At 38.7% G+C, this 24200-nt stretch overlaps 1 protein-coding gene across 1 annotated transcript in view; it reads left to right on the forward strand.

Annotated features, from left to right (window-relative positions):
- The window catches only part of LOC117829666 (rho-related GTP-binding protein RhoN-like), a 41832-nt gene extending 24027 nt beyond the window's left edge, over nucleotides 1-17805 (forward strand). The window contains exons 3-5 of the mRNA XM_034707276.1: nucleotides 6323-6432; nucleotides 12892-13026; nucleotides 16786-17805. Of these exons, the coding sequence (XP_034563167.1) occupies nucleotides 6323-6432; nucleotides 12892-13026; nucleotides 16786-17040 (500 nt within the window). The 3' untranslated portion in view covers nucleotides 17041-17805. The remainder of the gene's footprint in view (nucleotides 1-6322; nucleotides 6433-12891; nucleotides 13027-16785) is intronic.
- Nucleotides 17806-24200: the final 6395 nt, after the last annotated feature.

Here is a 24200-nt window from a genome sequence, read left to right on the forward strand (position 1 = left end):
TGAGAATCCGCTTGAGGCTGGCTGCAAAAACACCGGAAACCACATAGAGGGCAATTTAAAAAAGACGATCTTTGCAGCATTAATAAACATGTTTACAGCCTGGTTAAAAAACACGTCTTGGCTCTACATAGCTTATCTCTCTATCGGCACACACTGTACGGGGGTGAATTTTTTTCTAACGTGACGTCTCAGAAGATATTAAGATTACGAGTTTTTGCCCAAATAAGGACATGACTGACTTGACTCCCAGACAGGAACACATAGCTGTTGGCTAAGAGGCTAAAACTCCTTCTCTTTACGTCACACTCTGACTGGTTGAGTTCCGCATTTCCAATATGGCTGCCACTGTCGATTTGCTTCAAAACAGCACTCAGGAACAGATGGGTGACCTCACGGACACTACGTCCATATTTTATACAGTCTATGGTCGACACCCACTGGTTGCGTTTACAGATCTCAGCACGGAGCAGGACCGCAGGACAGCTGGAGTTGTGACCGAGGTTTTCCCTGGGTAATTACTGATTAAAGAATATCCAACTCCTCTCCTCATCCAGGTTGTCTTTATTGGTCTCTGAAAACCTCTGACCTGATGACTCCAGGCCTTGCTTCGCCCATTATGACAGTTTGTTGTTGTAGTTAAGTGAAATACAATCTGATGATAACATGGAATATTTTATTCTGAAAATTATGTTGTAATTTTGTTTTGGTGCCTGACTTCCTGTCCCGCTCGTTCCTCTATGTTGAGATTGATTGATGCATTGTGCTCCGACATCGAGCAAATATAGAAGTCTTGTGTATCTGATCCGGAGGGCTCTGACCTTCTGGATCAGAGACGCAGCCAGAACGCAACGGAGCAGATCCAGGGGAGTTAACACATTGAGCAGAGTAGAGACATATTCGATCCGGTGCCATGACGGATCAGAGATGGAGCGAACACGGATCTGGAGGAGTTTGGCTGTTAGCCCTTTGTCTCATGTCATCCCCTGTTTTTCCCTTCACAGTTTCCTACTCTGTCGACTGTTATATGTTCTAAATGAGGGCATTAAAAGCCCAAAACTTAATCTATAAAGATGCCAAACACTCTTTTTTTTAAGCTTCTTTACTTTGTGTTCTTCTGCATTTTTATACTACAGTGCAGGAACATGATAGTAAACTGAAACTTCACGTTTTGGACCAATCCCACACACAATTAATTTAATTTGTTACTTCCAGTTTTGGAAAATTGAGCTGTGGTGATAAAACTAATCCCAAGTCGCAGCTCCACTCACCCAAAAAACTGCAAATTAATTTCCTTTGCATCCATTAATTTTTTGACATGTTCATTGAAAGCTGTGACTGTGAACTGACATCAGAGGGCTCAATGCTTTGTGTTAAAGGCTCTCACATAATCAAGAGCTAGGGAGAGGATATGCAAACTCTGAAACTCTCATAGTTTAACTCATTTTCCTGTCATCAAGGTAGATTTTAGCCTCTGTTCATTTGCATTTTCAAAGCATGGAGTGAAACGCAGCTTCATGTGTCACATTATTGTAAAAAGCTTTGTGTAGCTCTCCTGAAACATATCACTTAGATAGCAGAGTTTTTAGAGGACAAACCCTCTCCACACAGCCAGAGACTCATCCCTCAAAAAGCAGCAGACGAGTGGATTACGAAAAAAGCTACAAGAGGGTTTGGACACAACTTCGCTTGGCAGTGTGTTTTTCTGAGCTAACAGACGTGAGAAGAAAGGAAACAAGACTTTTTGTGAGTTTCAAACATCACAAGCATGACAACCCCATGTGGAGTCACAGCATGGTGCTGCTTTTTCCCAGACTGTTGTGCGTCACTGTGTCAAATGCTGTACACCAGCCTCTGTTTAACGCACATTTGACATTTTGTTTTGAAGTGGAGTTTACATGTGTGCATTAATGTGTTTGAGTTTCTTTTTGTTGAAACTTAAGGTAGAATTTTTCAAAATAAAACAAAATTTGACATTGTAATAACATCTTTTTTCCATTAAAAACAAAACAAAAAAACAAGCTTAATGAACTTTCAAACACTTGAAGTGTCACTCACATTGTCCTTAGAGATAGCTGACAACGTGCAGTACTCCAGTGTCTGAGTGGCTTTTTAAGTTTGTTTTTGATCAGAGGCTTTCAGACAGAGACAGATGGGCTGAAGGTTTTTTTCTTGATGCTGCTGCACCAGAAGGAATCTTCCCATGAGGGGCATCATACTACAGGTCCCCGGGAGGGTCAAAAAACCTCACAGATCAATACACATTAGCTGCTGCTCAAGTGCTGAACATGGTTTAGTTGACATCATGGAGCCTTGAGGCCTGCACTGCAGTCAGTTGGTATGCATGTGAGTGTGTGTGTGAGTGTGTGTGTCCTTATTATGAGGGTCAAATAAGTACTACAGTTATATTTGTTTAAACCAAGACTAAATGATTTTTGATTTACTTATGAAGTATTTCAAGAGTCAAATACACTTAATGACCTCAGACTTTTAAATGAAGATCACAAGTTATACCCAGTTCATGCTAGACCTTTACTGAAGTCAACTGGAGCAAACTGAGGACATGTGGTATGGAACTAAACAAGGGGGCAGTTAGCTTAATGTGGCACATAAAACAGAGATCACAGTGAGCAGCTGTACGTGTTTCTCTAGCTTTAACAATACTATGCTGTATCTTGTGTGTTCAATCGAAGCTGCAACCACTGGTGTTGGAAAATGACACTTATAGGGAAGTGCAAAAAACTGCAGTTCCGCAAGTGTCCACTTGAGGCTGGCTCCGAAGCAAAGGAAACCCTTTTTAAAATAAACATTTTTACAACTGTATGGGGGTTAGGTTGCTAGGCTAGAACTCATCTCCTCCTCTGTGCCAGTTTCTTAGGTAGACAGAAGTTAGTTTGAGTCAACATTTCCAATATGGCGTCCACCATTATTGGTCTTCCTAACAGCTCCAACCAATAAATGATCTCACTGAGAGTATGCACAAATGTAACGGTCTATGGTTCAATCTGATGCAAAGTGAACAACAACAGAAAAAAGAAAGTTGGATCAGTAAGATTACCTTAGCTTTGTGCTATAAGCTAATCTAATCACTGCCTCTGCCCCAATTTTACCTGCAGCAGCTGACTTGTTTATGTCACCAATGGGAAGCAGAAATACATTTCACATACAATTCTGAGATATAAACATAGTTATTAGTTTTAGGTTATGATACAAACATTTAAGCTCACAGTAATCTACACATCCAAGAGATAGCATTGAGTATTAAATGTGTAAAGATAGCTGCTTTATCTGCAGTCATGAGAGTGGTATTGATCTTTTTATGTAATTCTCTAAAGAATCAAAATAGCAAATTTCCCAAAAACTATATGTGTATGTAACTGTGCCTTTAAGAAATATCTGTTGAATCAATACAACCTCTTGTGTGATGACATTTTAATCAAGTCTTCTGTTTAAAATTAGACATGTTAGGTCTCTGTTTCTCGGGGAAGTGAAGAGAGCAGAGGGGAGGGGATTCAAGTGAGAGAAACATTAACCTCAAGAGAGTCTTGATGCTTGTTTATTCTGGCAGGAATAGGTTTAAAAGAACAAAGGAGGACTTGGCTGAAGAACAAACAACTATATAACTGCTGAAGAAGTAACAACTAACTTTAATACACCAGAGAAAAGCAATCCGCTAGACTTGATAGACCGACTGCTAAATAAACAGCTCACGTTGTCTGCATAGGCAGCCAATCGGATAGTGTATTAAAGCGAAGTGGTTGCACCGCACATACGCATTGATAATAACACTGTAGGAGATGTTTCAGTGATAAGGCTGATCCCTGGTTACCTGCTTAAGAGGAGTGTATTATTGCCTTGATGCAGTGAAAGTTGCATAGAGTGCATCTTAATGTGATCCTTGGACAGTCTACTGTTGTTCAACTCTTTTTTTAAACCATTTTTTCATTGAAAACACCAAAAGAAAATAATGGGAGATTGGTGGACTCACTTAATACGTCACATTTGATCCTAATTCAACTTTTCAATTTCTGGTTCTATGACTATTTGGACTCATTAGTCAACAAAGCTGTTGGGCTGCAGTTATTTCAAAGCAGATTTATTTGTAGGGACTTATGATAGCTGTAAAAAAGCTCAGTTGGATGTATTTCAGTGCACAGTCATAAGTGCTAGTCAGTTTTATATTTAAATGTAAAAATCATAAACAAGAAGCATGTATAAACTTGTTGTGTTATGGGCAAAAACACATTTTTGAAGTCTTTTGAAATATTCTGCAAAAGCTGTTTTGATAGCAGCTGACCGAAACACATGACTCTGCATTTGTAGTCTATATAGTTCAGCATACTTCTGAAAGTGCTCACACAGCAGCTCTGCAAATTACTTCTTTTACTGGAACCAATCCTATTAGACCAGCAGTATTTCATAAATATGGTTTGCACAGCTTCAGGTGACCCGAGATGAAGATTTGGTGTTGTTTTACAAAAAAAGGCATGAACACAACAAGCAGAAAATAATGGAAAAACACTGGCAGTGACATTCAAAAAGAAAAGTGGGGTTTTATTTCCGTTTAGAGAGTCCTAAAGAAAACACTCCAGTGGATTTTTATGCAGACAAAGACTCAAACATTTTTTTAAAAGGATCAGTTGATCACAGCTGCAGTCTAATGCAGAGGTGGAGCTGACAGCGTGAAGCTGAACTGCAGCTGTCCTTTCACTGATGGAAACCTGCGGCAGGTTTATGGAGGCTGTCTTATTCATTTAAGTCTTTATGCCCCCCTCTTTTCTTCGACTGAATTAATCATCCTCATTTGCTGCGGATGTTACGACTCGATCTGCACCTACAAAAGGCTAAAGTAGGTGAGAGTGAAACCCAGGGGTAGGAATCAGTCAGAGACGGGGCAAAAAGTTGCCTGTGACCTTTAGTTTGACATTTTTGACCACAACAACACATGTACACATGCATATTTCTGCTTTGGGGGTTATATTTTGACAAAATGACACACACAGGGATAAATATGGCTGCTATTTGGGGCAAACATAATGCACATGTATTTTTACCTGCAAAAGGGTCAATGTTACATAATCTAGAAATGGTACTTTACAGAAAAGTACAAATAGTTTTGGCCATCCATTTCATAATAACATTTAACTCTCTGAAAATGTGTTAACAACACACATGTTTAACTTAGCAGGTAGTGCACCATGGGTGATGTATTTTAGGCCCTATTATAAACCACAAAAAGAAACAATCATTTGAGGAGGACAGGAAAGGAACAGTTAGTAAGTCTGTGTACCAGAGTGTACCAGCCTAGTTGAAGCACTGCTGTTAACACAGTGTTGTGAATTGTGGTGACATGAGTGTGTTGTTACATTCTTTAAATGAATACAAATGAAGTCATTTGTAGAGCAGGTCTTAGCAATATATCAGTTTGGAGCTGTAGGCATTCTTCCTCAAGCTCCTAAGTTGAAGGCTACATACAGCGTATACTGTATGAAATTAATTTGTCAGGTTCAAATGAGTTGAAATGAGTTAACAAATGCTGCCCTGCAAATTTTTGAGTGGTGAATTGACTAACAAGCTAACTGTCAAGTACATGTTTAGAATTCAAGCTGCTGTTTTCATGACTGCTTTTTAAGAATGCAGGATAAGTCAAAGGAAGACTAACATATAAGAACTTAAAGTGCCCTTCAGTATTTTTTTAATTAAAAGGGGGCTTGTTTCGAGATAACTTTTTTGAGAGGTTTTCCTGTGTGGGCTGGATGTATGGCAGTGGCTTCAATTAATTCGGTTCTTTGGGAATTTTCTGACAAACACATTTTTCTGTGAAGTGGCCGAAGCCTTGTGTGCGTGGTGACAAAAGCTTGCAGTGCTGGAGACAAAGAGGGAAACGCAGAGGGAATGTTGTCCCCTCTGGATAGGAATTTGTCCCCTTCCCCAGGTCACAATGCTCGATTCAGCCTGTGCCCCTTGCAGAAAAACATGCCATTCTGAAATACCAGGTGACGCTTTGTGTGAGCGAGTCATTATATCACTGTCACACGTCTGTCTGTCTGCTTATTCAAGCCTGTCAGAGCAACAGACCCAGGGTTCGTGGTCAAGGCCCTCTCTGCTAGTTTCGAAAGCAATGAATCTCACCCACTCATTGTCATCTGCAGAGTGGCCTTGTTCATGGTAATTACATTTAATCATAGTTATTACAGCTGAAGGTGCTCTGTAATGATTCACTTTGTGATAGAAAAGTTAATTCTCTAGAAAAGAAACTAAATTATAGTACATACCTTCCATTTGAAAAAAGTTGGTCATGTCTGTGTGTTGTTTTCGCCCACAGGTTCAGCCTACTATGACAATGTGCGGCCGTTAGCTTATCCTGATGCAGACGCAGTGCTCATCTGCTTCGACATCAGCCGTCCGGAAACACTGGACAGCGTGCTGAAAAAGGTCAGTATCACATTAGGAGAAGTGAACACAGTGTGACAGATTTCAAGGTACGCTCTGTTTCTTGTCAGGACATCAAACAACAGAGGAGCCTTAGAGGAGGAATTCTGATATTTGAAGTCCTTCTTATTAAATAACAATCATACAGTGTGCACATAAAGGTCACACTAAACATTTTTCTATACTTACCATGGAAGAATTTTTTTCATAGAATAACCACATAAAAAGAAAATGAAAGAAATGTCTTCTGTATTAGCAACAACTGATGTTGTAGCATAGTGGGAACAAGCTAGCAATTAATTTGACAGACTGGCAAACTTGGTGTTAAAGTTAGCCCCTTGTTACTACATGCAGTGCAGTATTCAATCAATTTAAGCTGTTTTCATTCTCAAACAGCTACAGATACAAGCTAGCTCAGCAGGTAGTTTTTCATTTAGCTCAAAACACTGCCTGGAAATATGAAACCATCAAAGAGAATCATAACAGTAAAGTTGCTAGCTAAACCTATGCCTCAAATTTCTTCAGAGCTATGAAGCTGAAGATTCTATGTCTCTCAAAAGATAGTTTTTACAATGTCACACTGTCATTTGACACATTGTTTAATTTATAAGTAGATGTTAGTCAAAATGAACTTAGCCAAAGTTAGCATGAGGCTGTAGTTGTCTGGGTTTGCCAAATCCAGTCTCTGTCCTGCTAGCCATGCTTGTTTGTTGCTGCATCGTGCTTTGTTTCCTCAATTTAACCATCAGGATTAGGCTTTCACGATCTCCTGCAAGGTAACACAGTCTATGCAAAACAGACTTAACCCTCATGTTAGCATGTTTTTTCTTTATCTACAGCCTATACAGCAAAAGTTATCACATGACACTTAATACAGAGAACAAGACCAGACCACACTCTCAGTATATTGTACTTTTTGTATTATTTCTATATTGTCTTTATTACTTACAGTGTGTCTGTGAAGGTTCTCAGTCATCCAGGTCAGGGTAAATCAAAGCTTGATCCGTAAGGCAACTGGACTGGTCAAAATTCTTGAAGACGTTTCACCTCTCCTCTGAAAGGCTTCTTCAGTTTTCTTCAGTTTTCTTCTTTTTCTAGCTCTTCCCCAGTCTGGTCAGAACTGAAGAAGCCTTTCAGAGGAGAGGTGAAACGTCTTCAAGAATTTCTACCAGTCCAGTTGCCTTACGGATCAAGCTTTGGATTACTTAGTGTGTTCTCCTTCTTTCAAAATTTTTTTGAACCAGTTTCATTTTAGATATTTACAGCTTTTTTAATTCAATGTTACAATGTTACAATGTCATTTAGCAGACGCTTTTATCCAAAGCGACTTACATACGAGAACAAGAACAACACAAGCAAAGATTCATTCACAGCTACTGATGATGATGATGATGATGTGTATGGGCTGAGATTTGTGCCACTAGAAACTGAAATTGAATAATAATATTGAATTTAAAAAGCATGATTTGAAATTGAATTTAATGTTTTTAAACTGAATTTATTTGCTTTGAAATTGTATTTAACCTACTTGAAAATTCAACACTCTATTTTCCTTAAATTCAAAAAATAAAAAATTCAATTTCAGTTTACACAATTCAGATTCAGTTTTACAATTCAATTTCAGTTCAGCGTGGCACAGCCATTATATCATCTATGTCCATGAGGATCGTATTGGAACATTTAACCTTCAGCCTCTTTATTCTAAAGACATTCCTGCAGTCGGCATATCATTCATCAATGACATCATCAATACAAGACAAAATAGAAATCTTTCATGGTGGACGAATTCTCACATCCCCAGGGAGTCCACTTGAGAACTAACTTGACCCTTGATCTCATTAGATGACCTCAGGAATAGTGTTGAATAAAGTGATCCCTCAATGCATACACAGGATGCCAAAGTGACATGTTGAAAGATCCCTCATTTCAAAGACAACAAATAACCTATCTTTATGCTGTCTAACTTCGGTGTGTGAGTATGGTAATGTGCCAACTTGTCCTGTTCCCATTTATTTTGTCAATTTTTTGCTTATTTTCTCTGCAAGCTTCTATTCTTAAATAACCTCCTTTTGATACACAGCAGTTATGTCTTTTTCCATCTCTGGCTAACTGTCAGCCCAAGTATTCCTTGTGCCCCTTCAATTTTCTTTATTTCTTCAATTTTATTTTTTGTATCCTCTTCTCTCCTTGGTCCAATCCCTCTTCAACTGTTCATTCAAATGTCATGTCTCTCTCCCACCAAACCAAAGATGCTACTCCAGCTATCACCCTTTTTTTGATGCTTCAACACTTGCTTTGCCACTGGCGACGTTTCTCTCACCTTCCCTTTTTTCTAACTATCTGACTAGCAGACTGCAAGTATCCTTATACCACCTTTTTTGCCATCTTTCTATCTCTCTGCCTTTTTGAATGGAGAAGTTTCAGTCATGTGAAATAAATATTGAAAGCTGCAATTTGACCTCCTGATTGAAAACCAAACTTTCAGGGCTGCAAATTACATCGTCCTCAACTTTTACACACCAGGGTTTCATTTATCCTGAAGGCCAGAACTCAAAAATGTCAGAAGCCAACACACAAATATCATCAATCAAACAGCACTGTCTGCTTTGGTAAATGTTTTTATAACTGCAGGTTTTACCACACAAAATGTCTGTAAATTTGAAAAAGCACCACAAGTTGGGTCGATATAAAACACAGAACTTGTTCTTTTTGTGTGCTTGATAAACAGCTACTAGAGAGGTGGCACGTTCAAGGGTAAATATGTAGTAATATACAGATTGAAACCCCAACCTGCTCACCATACACATTACGTTTTTTTCAGAGCCACTTACTGAAGAAATATAATATATGGAATATTCTAAAATGTATTTTATTTCTCCCACTAAAAATGATTACACTGCCAGTTTGAGCTGTATGCATATTAACGGTTAACTCTTTAGCCCTCTCAAAATGAGACAACTCAAATTAATAACATTAAATTGAACATTTCCACTAGTTGTGCAGTAAAACAAAGTCAGTAGGATCTCAACCCCACGTAGTTGAGTTCTCTGTCTTGTCACCGCCAGTGTCTGTAACATTTTCTTTTCCATTTACTTCCATTTAAAAAACACAAGAACCAATTACAGGACCCCTGTGTCCTTTCTTCAGTTTTGTTCCTCTGTCATAGCCTTTCTGTGTCTTTCACCTCCTCTGCCTTTTGTCCACTGTTCTCCTGTCTTTTGTTGGTTTTTCCAAAGAAAACAGAGCAACATCAAATCATCCAGACTTCTTTTGGTGGATTGATGCACGCTACTGTCTGTGATCAAAACACTCCTAGCAACAGTGTATTCTTCATAGCAACAGTGTGCTAATGAGAAATAATAAACCATTTCTATGGAGTATTAACCACTAAGAATCAAAGATAAAACATGTATCTAATAGTTTAGGATTAAATAATACTTTCCAAATTCCTTCCTATTGCAACTCACTTCTCCTCAAAGGTCAGCCAACTCTTGAATTTCAACAAAATCTTAGAGGTTAAATAAATTATGCAATGTCGCAGTGTCTCCTCTGCACAACATTGTAGTATTTACTTATGGCAAAAACACAAGTCCTAGCTTTTTTGCTGTTAAGTTCCTCCCTAGTTAAAGTAATATCAGCTATGAATTTGAAGAGTTCATTTGCAAAAACAGATATCTCCGTTTTTATAAATTTTCAAAAAACCTATTTCTTTGTAAACATAGATTTTATAAAGTTACATTTTCAAGATACCTCTTATTAGTAATGTCATTTTGACTTAGTCAAAGCCACCCAACTTCAATTGGTTGATAATACCTAAAGCTATTAATAGAAAAAATTTGTTTTCTGAAACATTTCTTAAATTATTCTAAAAGTGAGTTATCTGTTTTTGCAAATTAACTCTTCATTTAGAATTCAGTAACCTTAGCTAGCCACCACCTAGCTAACAGAGGCGTAAGTTAGTGAGTGGCTGAGTAGTTACATTATCATTTGTTTTATAGTTATAGGTTTCCAAATATGTTCTTTATAGAAAATCCATTTCTAGCGGCTGGTCAATAAATATGATGAATTAGTGAAATAATGATTCTTAAGATACACTAAATTAGTATGACATACAACATTTAAACTCAAACAGCATTTGGGATCAATCTCAAATGCTGATCTGTATCTTTAGCATGATGTAAAGGAAAATGGCGGCTATGTGAAATTGGAATTCAATCTATTTTAATTAATCAAAATTTACATTATTAGTTTAATTTCAAGATACTTCATCTTAACAAGAACACTATTTATTGCTAACTAGTGGGTATGTGGGACTTAACCTTTGCCAAGTGGGGCTTTTTACCAAAAAGCTAACATAAGTATGCTAAAATGTTAAAAATGATTGCTTACATGGCAAAGTGATATATTTATATGAACCCCATTCCTTCTTTAATTATTCAGCTTTACTTTATTTCTAACAGGACCTCTTGCTGACGTTTTCTAATCAGTCACAAACCAAAGTAATGAATGAAGTTAATTTATCACCTGGTGGGTGAGATGAAAGGTGAAGTGAAGTGTTCATTGTCTGTGAATCAGGGATGTGTGTGCTAAAATTACAGTTAAATAATTAAAGATATTTTAGTCTGGACCAAAATGGTGTACTGACCGACATTATCCCAGAGGCGTGCTGTTAGCGTGGCTAGAAATTAGACTGAAAGACTTGTAAAACATCAGTGTAATTATTCACTCACTTCATTAAATCTCCTTTAGCTGGTGGACAGAGGGCATGAACTTTGTGTCCTCAAAGATACAGCATTTCTGAGTGTTATATTTTAAATGTGCAGTTACTTGTCAGCCGAAGTTATTCAGTTCTGCAGTTTAATTTTCTCTTTTGATTAACCACACTCTCCGCTCCGACAGCTCTCATTCTGCTCTTCCCTCTGTACAAATCGCTCACTTATTCTTAACATTAACACAAACAATAAGCCGCTCTTCCCATGGCTCCTTTGTGACTCATCTAAATTGCTGCTTATTACCAGTTGCGTACTGTTCGACGGATGGGTCTATTGAAAGGCAACAGCTCACTCTGCATAGCAGCACAACACACTGGAGCCCCAGACAGCAGACACACACACATACAACAAAAACAACAACAACAACAAAAGAATCTCTTTGTAAAGGAGAACAAATGGAGCAAGTGTGCAAAGTGGTTGCCTGTGCCATGGTGTGAGGAGATAATCACTGGAGTCGCACAGACAAAGAGTTTAATAGTTTGAGTCATGTCAGTCAAATGTAATGAGGATTGTGTGTCTTTGTCTCTGTCTGTCTTTGAACCAAAACTATCATTGTGTTTTGAGCACATGTTGTAGCTAGCAAAACAGATGTATTGTTACCGTATTTATTTTGTATCTGTATTGAAAGGCAAAGTTTTGTCAGCTGAAATTACCTTTCAAAAATGCGATGTACGACAACACCGGCTCCGAGGGCCTTAAGGATTATACAAAAGTTCTTTCATATCTTAGGTTTTCTTTTGCCGTGAATCAGCTCTTTGTCAGACATGCAAAAGGGTTGTGGTGGTGTTGTTACAGGTGACCAACCAGTCAGATACAAAGTCACTTATATGACTTATATGCAGTTTACACAGTTTATGCTGTAGAGTGTGTCTGTGAAGGTTCTCAGCCATCCAGGTCATGGTAATCCAAAGCTTGATCCGTAAGGCTACTGGACTGGTAGAAATTCTTGAAGACGTTTCACCTCTCCGAAAGGTTTCTTCAGTTCGGAGGAGAGGTGAAACGTCTTCAAGAATTTCTACCAGTCCAGTTGCCTTACGGATCAAATGTTGTAGAGTAATGTAAAGAACCTAATTAACAATGTGACATAATCGCAGCATCCCCATGTGAATAGAGAGGTGGTGGATGCAACATTTGTTAAACAACATGCTACAAGTAAATAACAAATGCTTGAAATGCTAATACTGGTGTCAAATATGCAACATGGAGTAATCAATACATCATGTTTTTGTTATTAATAACAACGAGGGTGTAAAGACGTACTTTTTAACAAACGCCTTAAACCAAAGATTTCCAATCATTCAAGCTGGAGAGGACTTTACCTGAATTAAAAAAATATTATTTACTCTTAAGCAGAAATCAGAAATGATAATGATGATGATCTTATTAGACTCTTAAAAAAGACATATATACATAACACTGTGTACCAAATGTTTGCACCTGCTTGGTTTGTTTAATTCAAGTGAGGTAGATATAGTTCTGCTTCCAGAAATTTCTAGGAGAAACTTGTATCCTGTTTCAGAGCAGAAGAACTTGATTTGCCTGATAAGGATGTACCATTGGAAGCTTTATCACCAGACAGAGCAGTCACTGACCAGACTATTTTTCACAGCTACACATTTGTTATGTTCATCTACCTTTTGATAAACAACAAATTGCACTGACTCATTCCCATTTGTCTGTTTACACACAGTGGCAAGGTGAAACGCAGGAGTTCTGTCCCAATGCCAAAGTGGTGCTGGTCGGCTGCAAGTTGGACATGAGGACGGACCTCAACGTCTTGAGAGAGCTCTCCAAACACAGACTCATTCCTGTCACCCATGAACAGGTGAAGAAAAACATACACTGATCTTTTTTTCCCAAAGAAAGCCAGCTAGCGATCCAAAGTGGCAAACCCATGTTAAAAGTAACATCTGTTTTTAATGTCTGCCTCCATAGCTTAACATACTTAACGTATACTTATAAACAAACTTGACTTTAATTCTCCAGAGCAGTAATTTTAATTTGCTTACAGTAACACTGATGAATGTTCTCATCTTAAATCATCATCTTAGCCAAATGACACCCACGTCTTTGATCTGCTGTTTTACACATAAACAAAACTTTAGAAAATGAATTTCGAGAGTGACATTTGCTTCAGATCATAACTTCAACAAACACGAAAAGCCAAGGAGGATGAAAGAGCCAGGACTGAGCAAAGATGGAGACAAACAGCCGGATGTGCGATAATGCAATTGTTTTGTTTGTGTCTTGAAGCGATGAACAGTGGCATGCATGAATTTTAATAGCCTATTTTCATGTAAATTTGAATTCCTGCTTCTTGGCAGCATTTGTCAACATATTAATATTTCCCCATACCTCCAACAAAGCAAATGTAACCACTCTCATTTTCCTGTCAGTAATGACATCAAAATTGGTCCATCAAGCCCTCAGATGAGTTTCTCAGCACAAAGTGATTCATCTCTTATCCAACAGAAACGTTTGATCACAGCAGAAGTCTCCCTGAAAAGTGTGAAAGAAGCTTTTTTTAAAAACTTTAAAACTTCTAGCCATCCAATTTAAAATAAAATCCTCACATTAAGGACCATACCTTGATTTGCTGTATAAAGTCTTAACTGAAGAACACACAAAGTAAACCAAGAGCATATCTTATTATGGTCTTTTATTCTATGAAGCACAATCAAGACTACGTAAAAAATCTTCAGTATATTCACATTATAGCTATTTTCTTCTGCCAAATGTAGGATGGGAAGCTCACGTACTTATTTCATTGTTGTCACTTGTAATATATTTGTTGATTGTACAAAGTAGTAGTTGGCATATCAGTTTTTTGTGGGGTTTCAACTGGTCAGCAACTAAAATGATAAAAAAGACCATAAAAATAGAGGACATAGGGGGCGCTGGTGGCCTAGCGCTCTAAGTGCCCCACATACATAGACTACAGTCCTCGTTGCAGGGGTCACAAGTTCAATTTCTGGCCAGTCAAACGTGTCCTGCGTGTCCTCCCCTGCTCTCTACTCCCCACATTTCCTGTCTCTCTTCAGCTCTCCAATCAAATAAAGGCAAAAAGGCCCCCCAAAAAAACTTTAAAAAAAATAAATAGAGGACATAGGCAACACATTTAGTAACCCATTATGACCAACAACAGTCAGAACAGTTACAATGTAAGCATTAAAAACCATCTAAGCTAACATTACACCTAGCTTACCGTACCATGAGAAAGCTAACATCCATGTTTAACATTACTGTTACTACCTGATGTTAGCTAACAGATACGTATTTTTGTACATGAGGAATTTATGCCTTTGCTGTCACCTCCTGTATCAAACAGTGATGTTAGCTTGGGTGCGGTTGAACGTTTAAGCTAGCTTGCATCATATGTTAGCTTTCTTTTCAAATTTGACCCGCTGTCCCCTCAGACTTAATTCTTTGTCTTTTCAGTTGTTAAATCATTTCAGAAGGTATGTGAAATAATAATGCTTGATCAGATTTTTGACATGATTTTCAGATACAGTAGTATGACAAAACAACAGCTATTATCATATTAGATGTTAGAGAAAAATAGCTGCTGTGAAAATATGGTGAATAGCAATATTAATTATTTTTGCTTTGTTGTGTGATTATAGTGAATAATCAACTTAGTGAGTATCTGAGCCATAATTTGTGTCCATTTTTTTTATAGTATCAAATGAGAGCCTTTATCTTGGCAAGAGAAGTAAATACAAAAACATGTAAAATATAAAAGTATCACAAATGACTGGAGTTTAAAACTCAGCCTTTTAGTATTCCTACTGGGCCTATTCAGGGGACTGAAATCAAACTTGGGACTTTACATTTCCACCACTTGACCAACTGATGTGATTTCCAGTGGGGGGGTACTGCTCCCACCAGAATGAACCGCACATTGACTGTGTGACTACCGCTGTAATTGCCTTAAGGCTCTCAGATGGAGGCTTGAAGTGTTGGAACATTTCCATTAATGCGAAAATATTGGAGCCTCCCTGGAAGCACACCTCAAGCCTTTAATATTATTTCAGAGGAAGAGATACTTTTATATAGAACCTCCAACACTGATCCCTCTCAGACAGTGAAGATGTTTTATTGCCAATGTCATTGATGAATTCAGTTGATGAAAAACTCCAAAAAGAAAGAATAAAAGAAGAAGAAGTGTTATTAAAGCTTTCTTTTGTCTAACTTCAGCATACAAATAACTCAGAGTCAGTGTATTATGTGGCATCATATACAAGATAAACCAGTCAGGATTTCAGATGGTCCAAACCATTACTGGGAATTAGCAGCGCTTTTCCATTTGACTTTTACAGAAGCACAGATAGGCCTTGAATATTTCATAGCTGTATACAGTATCTTCAGCTTTCTGTGTGCCCCAGCTAGCTATCATGCCTCTGAGATTGCAGGCTTTTATTAACTAAGGGTCTTTAGTGTACATGACCAGCTACAATAGTCTGATACCCACAAAGGGATAAGGTAACATCATGTAGCAAATAGTGGTAATAACAAACTTCATGGGGATGTTTACGAGTGCCCCTGCTGGAGCTGGCTGTACATGCACTCACAGTACTGTGTGGTTCGAAAAAAATCAAGTGTTGTGTTATGAGAATGTTTACTTTCTGTGCTGTTTAGGAACATGAGGCTTCTTTGAGAGGTTCAACATGATTTATAAGGACGTTCAAAAATGCAAAAAGCATCATTTCCACCACATGACCCCTCTGTCTCTTTTAAACACACAAACACAATTATCTTGCCATAGCTCCAAGTACCACCACTCAGCAGTGCTCCAGCTGAGTCACCTGCTTTTAGACAACAAACAAACAAAGTGAGGCGTACAGCTAGATAATGTTTATATTTTTAAGCAATATTATTTTTTAAGGTACCTACCCTAAAACTGAATAGATGGCCAATAAGACACTTTTCTCTGTAAAGAAGGAACAGCTAAATGTATTCATCAATTACAGTTTCTTCCAGCTCTTTGAAGCATTTTAGGGTTATTGAGGTTATTGTTTTGGTTTTACAGCCTGCAAATTAACAGGTTCTGATTTAGTCTGAAGTCCCTTTCACAAATGCACTCCTGAACACTTCTTGAAAGGGAGGTCTTAAGAGGCATGGCATGACGTTTAAAGCACACTGCTGGAAACTCCGGGGTAGTGCTTAAATGATATCCAAGATGGCAGGCAAAATAAATGGAAATTTTAAAGAGTTTAGTGCATGCATAATTACTTTTTGAGCAACTGCAGCAAGAATGTTAACGAACAGCCTTGCTTTAAATGGCAGACAGAATAAAGATATGAAGACATGAAGGAGAATTTGGGACTGAAAAGCCAGATTTTTCTCTTGGAAAATGGTAGAGACCAAAATTAGGGCAAAAAGATGTGTAAATAATAAAAGCATTCATCAGAGGACATGGATATTGATTTTATGTAGCACCTCCAAAGCATTCTAACATGTTTGCCACATACATATGGTGAGTTTGTTTTGTTCACAGTTTAATCTGCTGCCCCCCACTGGCCGAATCAGTTATTTGATCTTTTCTCTCAACAGACTTTTATTCTTTATTTGTCTTTTGTTTCAGGGGACTAATTTGGCGAGGCAGATTGGAGCTGTGGCCTACGCAGAATGCACCTCAAAATACTCAGAGAACAGCGTCCGCGATGTTTTCCACGTCACCACACTATCGTCCGTGTTCCGCATCCATCGGCCTCAGATCAAACGAGCTGGGTCACGTCGTGGCCTGAAGCGGGTCTCCCAGCAGCCGCCCCGGACTGAGATTCACGAGCAGACTCCAACAATCAGAAAGGACCGGGCCAAGAGCTGCACACTAATGTAGGACCAGTTTACCAGCAACCTGGCCTGCAGATGAACTTAATTTATTGGTGAATTCTTGTCAGATCTTTGCACTGCATAAAAGACAATATGATGAAAACAAGAGCAAATGCTATCCTGTGGAGTTCTTTGAGGAAAACTCTCCTTGTTATTTTTCTTTGTGACCGTGTTCTCATCAGGGGAGGTTATATGTTGTGGGGAAAAGCTTTATTTCTTTAACGCTTTTACTTGAACAGTATGACAAAAAACAGTCATGGACACAAACAGGAGGTTTTATAATGAAAGACGAAACAAGGACAGAAAAAGTGAGTGTGCAGATGAAAGAAAAAATAATAGGAAATATCAACTAGCAGGAATTGGTCCTGACCTCTTTTATGTTGCTTCCTGTTTTGAATTGCTTTTCTATCTTTAAGTGTTAAAGTAAAAGAAGCACAATATGATGCACGCTAACTTTTCTGAGTCATTCATAAATGTCAGCGGATGAACTCTGCTGTTCCACTTCATAGGAAACGTTCAAAAGAAAATCTGGACAGAAAATATTTTTAAAAAACTGTGGGCTGAGATGACACTAATTTCTTAAACCACAAGTGCTTTTAATATGAAAATCTGAATAATCACTGACCACATAACTCAGAAGTGTTGTGAAATTAATATTGTTCTGATAATGCACACTGGGAATCAAAGTCATTAAGGGAGTTAGTGGGACTGTTACATTATGTTGTACATGTGATAACGAAATAAAAAATCTGCTCTGCAACGTGTTGGAACAGCTTTGATACCAAACTCACTTATTTGACTGAGATTGATCCTGAATTGTTTTGCTGAAGAAAGTAAACTGTACACTGGGAGATCTTTGATCCATTATGCTTTTATCTTTGCCACACTATTTCTCACTGCGTCTCAGTTCATTGGAGCAAAGAGCTTGGTTGTTTCCAGCTCTCTGTAAGACAAGACGGTTTTCTCTTTGAAAAAGCTTCTTCTTCTGGGGAAGATGTAAATTTGTGCTTTAAAAATTCAGACTAAATCATCAGCACAGAAGCAAATAGCTGCTGAAATAAAAAGAAAGTTATAGAACTGCACAATGTAGCCCATCGAAATAGAAATCTTATAGTTTTATTAACTCAAACTCATCAAATGGCACGACACATTAAATGAGAAACAGTAAGACACATTTCCATCAAGCCTATGATCCATACATGTCTGTAATCTAGCCTTTAAAAAAAAAAGCCTATAGCAAAAGCTAACATGATGAAAGTGATAATGCTAACATACTGGTGTTAAGAGGCATAATGTTTACTATGTTCAGTAATAAAGCTTTTAAAGTTTGACATTTTTGCATTCAAGTTTGATAATGAGCGCAAAAAGGTCCAGGTTGGGGCGCTGGTGGCCTAGCGGTCTACCATTCCTGGCCGGTCGACCATTACCCTCATGTCTTCCCCCGCTCACTACTCCCCACATTTCCTGTCTCGCTTCAGCTGTCCTATCAAATAAAGGCAAAAAGGCCAATAATATAACTTAAAAAATAAAAAATAAAAAAAGGTCCAGGTTTACATCACAAACTTGCAGCATTTGAGAAATCTAAAATTGAATCTATGCTGGATAAATGTTAGAAGATACCTCTAATATTCTGTATGACAAGTGAGCAGTAATGGAAGCATTCAGTGACAGCTTAAAGGGCTCAGTGGATATCAGATAGCACAGTCTGAAACCTGCTGCCTTATCTGGGCTACAATGGGGCTCTTCTAACTTTTGGCACATGTATCATGTATTGGCCAAGCGGCAACCTCCGGTCTAAAAATATGAGTCCAATGCAGAAGTGCTAAAAACTACAGTTCATTGAGGACCCGCTTGAGGCTGGCTCTGGAAGTACCGGAAGTCACATTCACATGAATGGGAAAAAGCCGATCTTTACAGCAGAAATATGTTTACAGCCTGGTACAAAAGACGAGTGTAGTCTGGATAGCTCACACTCTGAGGGGGGTGAATTTTTTTCTAATGCGGCAATTTCGAAGATATTTAGATTACGAGTCTTCCAATGAGAAGCACAGCTGACTTGATTGACAGGAGGGAACACTGTAGCTGTTGGCTAGGAGGCTCAAAGCCCGTCTTTTTACTTCACACTCGCTCGACAGCAGCAATATGGCTGGCAACGACGATTGGCCTCAAAACAGCTCTTCGGAAACAGATGGGTGACGTCACGGATACTACGTCCATATTTTATACAGTCTATGGTACTGACCCACCTTCAACTGTTTGCAGGCTAGCTGACGATAAGAGCTAACTTGTCACATGATAGGACCCTAAAAAATTGTGTATTTGTTGGTCTGCTACAATTAAATGCTTCAGTTGGCTGTTTATAATATCTCAACAAACTCTTCTGACTTGTTCCCTCGAAGTAGCACACACAGTAGACCTTATTGGGACAACAGATTCTTTTTGTTTCCTTTGTAGAAAAAACACAGTCACGAGGTGCATACTCAATAAGCCAGAGCAAATAGCAGATTGATTCAGTATTAGCATAAACATGACATTAGCTTAGCAGCACAATCACAAAACTTAGATCAACAGTCTCACAATATGAATCAGGTTCTTCTATCACTGTATTGTTGATTTCTAGATTCTAGTTGTCTTTCTTTAAAACAAACAAACAAGAACAACATTTTTATGTACTGATTAGCTCCTGTGATCACCCTAAGTGACCACACTACCTTGTTTTTCTGCTTGAAATAGGACAACATTGAGAACTTTCATGGACATGACATAATGCGTCGCTACGATCACCCTGCTATTTGAAGAGCATTTAAGTCTGAGGCATCTTAATGCAAGTTTGCAAGAAGCTCACAGAATCAAGTGACTGTACAAGGAAGAAAAAAAAAATGCTGTTTATGTTGTGTTATAAAAAACAAAATTCAGCACTGGAAATTAAATGATAATTTTTATGTTACTCTTCCATTCACACAGAAACTGTTAAAAGAGTATTCAGTAAAATCATAAAAAAACCAGTATGCTCCCTCACATTTAAAATTAATACAGCTGTATCCATGAATCTTGCAGTCTGACCTTTAACAGTGGCTCTTGTACCCTTTTTTTTCCCACCATCACGGATGAGGCCCTGCAGCAAGTTGCTGCCTTTATGAGCAATGGAAAAGTGACATTTCACAGCCTCGCTGCCATGTTGCCAAGCAAGGTCACGCCATAAGCCCAGGGTGAGACCAGAACTGTTCTCTAGTCAGATTGGAAAGGATGTCTACATAGACAGAGCTATGAGTATCCTGCATGTATACAGTATGTGACAACCTTTGCATAGTAATTTAATAAGAAGTGCCTGTGGGGGTTTATATAGGTCGTTATTGCAAATGAGAATTGGTTCTCAAGTAACTCAACTGGTTAAATAAAGGTTAAATAAAATAAATAAATAAATATATTATATTTTGCTGGGAACACACACAGGGAGGGATTTACTGCAGTGGTTAAATCAATGTCCAAAGTAATACTGTTTATTCTAATTATCCTATGAAGAATAAGACTTTGGACACCAACTTAATAATAATAATAATACATTTTATTTATATAGCTCTTTTCAAAAACTCAAAGACACTGTACAATTATTAAAATCAATACAAGCAAGGAACAAGGGACACAAATCAAACAAAAAACAACAACAGTACAAGCCAAATTAAAAACTAACTTAAAAAGGTGAGTTTTTAAAAGAGATTTGAATGTTGAAGGGTCAGAGAAGTTTGGGATATGAGTGGGGAGTGAATTCCAGAGGATGGGGGCAGCTATGGAGAAGGCTCTGTCCCCCCAGGTTTGGTGCTTGGTTCTGTGAGGCAGAGACAGGAGGTTAGCATGTGAGGAACGCAGGTTACTGGAAGGAGTGTGATGCTGGAGGAGGTCAGTGAGGTAGCAAGGGGCCTGGTGGTGGAGGGCTTTGTGGGTGAGGAGGATGATTTTAAACTGTATGCTGTAGGTAAAGGAAGGGGAGCCAATGAAGATATTGGAGGACGGGAGTGATGTGGTCACGGGGGCGGGTGCATGCAGCAGAGTTCTTAATGTATTGCAGTTTATGGAGGACTTTGGAAGATGTGCCGTACAGGACGCTGTTGCAGTAATCTAAACAGGATGTGATGAATGCATGGATAAGGGTTTCGGCAGCAGAGAAAGAGAGGAATGGACGGAGGCAGGCTATGTTTCTGAGGTGGAAGAAGGTCGTTTTAGTGAGTTGGGTGACGTGGTGTTGAAAAGAAAGGTTGGTGTCAAAAATTATTTCAAGGTTACTGATGTGAGGTGCAGGAGACAGAGTTGAGTTATTGAATGTCAGACTGAAATTTGGAATGGGATTCGTGAGGGACTTGGGGCCGATGATTATGAGGTCGGATTTGTCATAGTTTAGTGATAAGAGTTTGGTGTGCATCCATGTTTTTATTTCAGAGAGGCAGTTAATGATAGTGGAGTGTGTTACAGTGGTTATGGATTTGGTGGAAATTTAGAACTGGATGTCATCAGTGTAGCTGTGGAAATGAAGGCCATGTTGACGGATGATGTTACCAAGAGGTAGCAAGTAAATAATGAACAGAAGGGGACCAAGCACCGAACCCTGGGGGACGCCTTGAGCCAGAGGAGCGATGTTAGAAGGGCAGTGGTTGATATGAAACTTGATATGAACTTCTTTCTGTATCTGATTGAATTTATGTCCCACTAATACACAGTAACCATTTATCACCCTGGGATTTTTTGATCCCCCTTTCTCTTAAGTACCTGTGGCTCACTGTTGTGTACCACCTGCTGACTTGGATCTGAAGATCTGCCGACTGCTGCCACAACAATTACCACTCTTGCTTACATAATCCTATTTCAGTTGTCAATGTTAATCTAAGAGCTGCTAGACTCCAACTATTACATTTATTATCAGTTATACTTCTCTTTTATCATTATGATAGTTGTTATTGCTAATATTTGTCAGTATCTACCATACTGGCATTGCTTTTTTTTTTTGCCTGTATGTCTCTTTCTGTTTCTTTCTCTTTCCACCTGTTCTTCTCTCCCTCTCCCACTTTCTCTCTACCCATCCAGTCAAAAAAAATGTCTATTCAGTCTGGTTCTGCCAACGGAATTTTTCCCTGCTACTGTTGCAAAGTTCTTTCTCATTGTGAATTAATGTTAGGTCTTTATTTTAAGACTGGCTCTATGTGTGCTATATGTAAATGTCATTTGGGATTTGGCTCTGTATTAAAAACATTACTCATTAATAGGACTTGAATACTCAACTTACAACTCTCACACTACACACTTGAGTTTTTAATACCAGCTGTGGGCCTGTGAATAACCAGTTAAATCAAGTTAGGGTGGAAACTTGAAGCCTAGTGTGACCTCAGCTTTAGGCACTGGGTCAGCCACTGCTTTGGTGACAGAAATGTTGATGCTCTAGTCTAGAGAATATGAAAGATACCACTTTGTGATATCTGTGGACTTAAGCTGAAGTGAGCAAACACATTTAGCAAACACTCATCCCTCTTGTCCTTGCAGACACAGCTGGCTCAATGACATCCCATTCAACAACAAGTATAGCAACACTGTGGAGCAACTGCAGAAGTGTTTTGATAGCAACAGTTTCTCAGCTAATGTCGGATGCTTCCCACTCAGTTGAGGGGATTTGGGAGAGAAAAGCTGAAATAAGACGATGAGAAATGAACTCTGCATGGACCAGAAGCTTAAAATGAGTCAAATCACAAAGAGGAAAAGGCAATAAAAGTACCACATGGACAGTGTTGTAATCCAGAGGTGCATACACTGAGTAGATTATTGTGCAGTTCCTGGGATTAAAGCAGACAGGGATGAGTCCTCGGTGGAGGAGCAGGGTGGATTTAATGCACAAGCAAATTAAAGAGGAAGACAAAACAGAGAGCAAGTTGAAACTCCAAGGAAGCTGATGAGATAGTTCAGCGAGAGTTCTCTGACAATAAAGGAAGATGGTGGCTGAAATCACTTTGATGTTTAAAGTGAGGGAAAATCAAAGAAAAACACAGTGTGGATGTGTATGAAATGGCTTTGATATAAGTTGGGGTTGTTGTAGTCAAGACAGAACTACTTTAGCTTGCAGTCACCAATCCACGAGTAAAGACTGGACTGAGGCTTTTGGGAATTTTGTGGATTATTGAGCATTGTGTAGACTGCAATGAAAGTCAGTGCAGACATATTTCTGTCCCCCAGGCTGAATTGAAACTAGGGATGCATCGATCCGATCCTGGTATCGGATATCGGCTAGATCGGACTCAAAAAGCTAGATTGGATATGGGTGACAAGGGGCCGATATATAGTGCCGATCCATATGGCAGATCTATTCATCTCAGTTCTATACTTTTCTGTGTTTACAACAGCTATGTGCGTCTCCTACGTCATCAGCACCGGCCGTTCTATGCATTTTTGCCCTGGTGGAGCATGATGGAGGATAACTACAGGGACATGCTTCTTTTGCTTACAACTCCACCGGAAACTTGCAAAAAATAGCCCAAAGGAAGAAGTTTACGTCAGCTGTAGCCTACTGCAAAGAAGCAAGAAACCTTCTATTAATGGATTCAAAGTGTGAAAAAAAAGGACAGGTTATTGGATTTAATTGTTCTGGATCCTTGAAATTAAGGGATTCCAGCCTCTGGTTTAGCACTTGGAACCCAGGTACAGTTCACCATCAAGTCAGAAAAGCCTGAAGTTGCCAAAACATGATTCCATCCTCACATTAAGGAATAAGGAACTAAGGAATTGATTGTTAAATCAATACCAGGATCGGGTCGGCTAGTATCGGTATTGGCAGATACCAAAGCCCAGGTATCGATATCGGGACCAAAAAAGTAGAATCGGTGCATCCCTAATTGAAACCACCTCAGCAACAGCTTGATTCTGTGTTCAAGAACAATATTTCCCAAAACCAAAATCAAATTCACCAAAAAACTCAAACTGGTGGCTTTGTGTTGCTGCAGTGGCGATGCCAACTTGGCCATATGTGTAGCCATGGTGTGAGATGGGCTGAAATCTCAGCCTGTTGCAGGGCAGACTAAGTTTGAAGCAGCAAGCAAATATTTGATTGAAAACATCAGCTGAGAGAGATGCAAATATGAGTCTCAATTTGGGAAGGGGAAGAAAAACAAAACATTGGGTCTAATGGCTAGA

This window comes from Notolabrus celidotus, chromosome 18 (assembly GCF_009762535.1).
Source record: "Notolabrus celidotus isolate fNotCel1 chromosome 18, fNotCel1.pri, whole genome shotgun sequence".
Taxonomy (NCBI): Eukaryota; Metazoa; Chordata; class Actinopteri; order Labriformes; family Labridae; genus Notolabrus; species Notolabrus celidotus.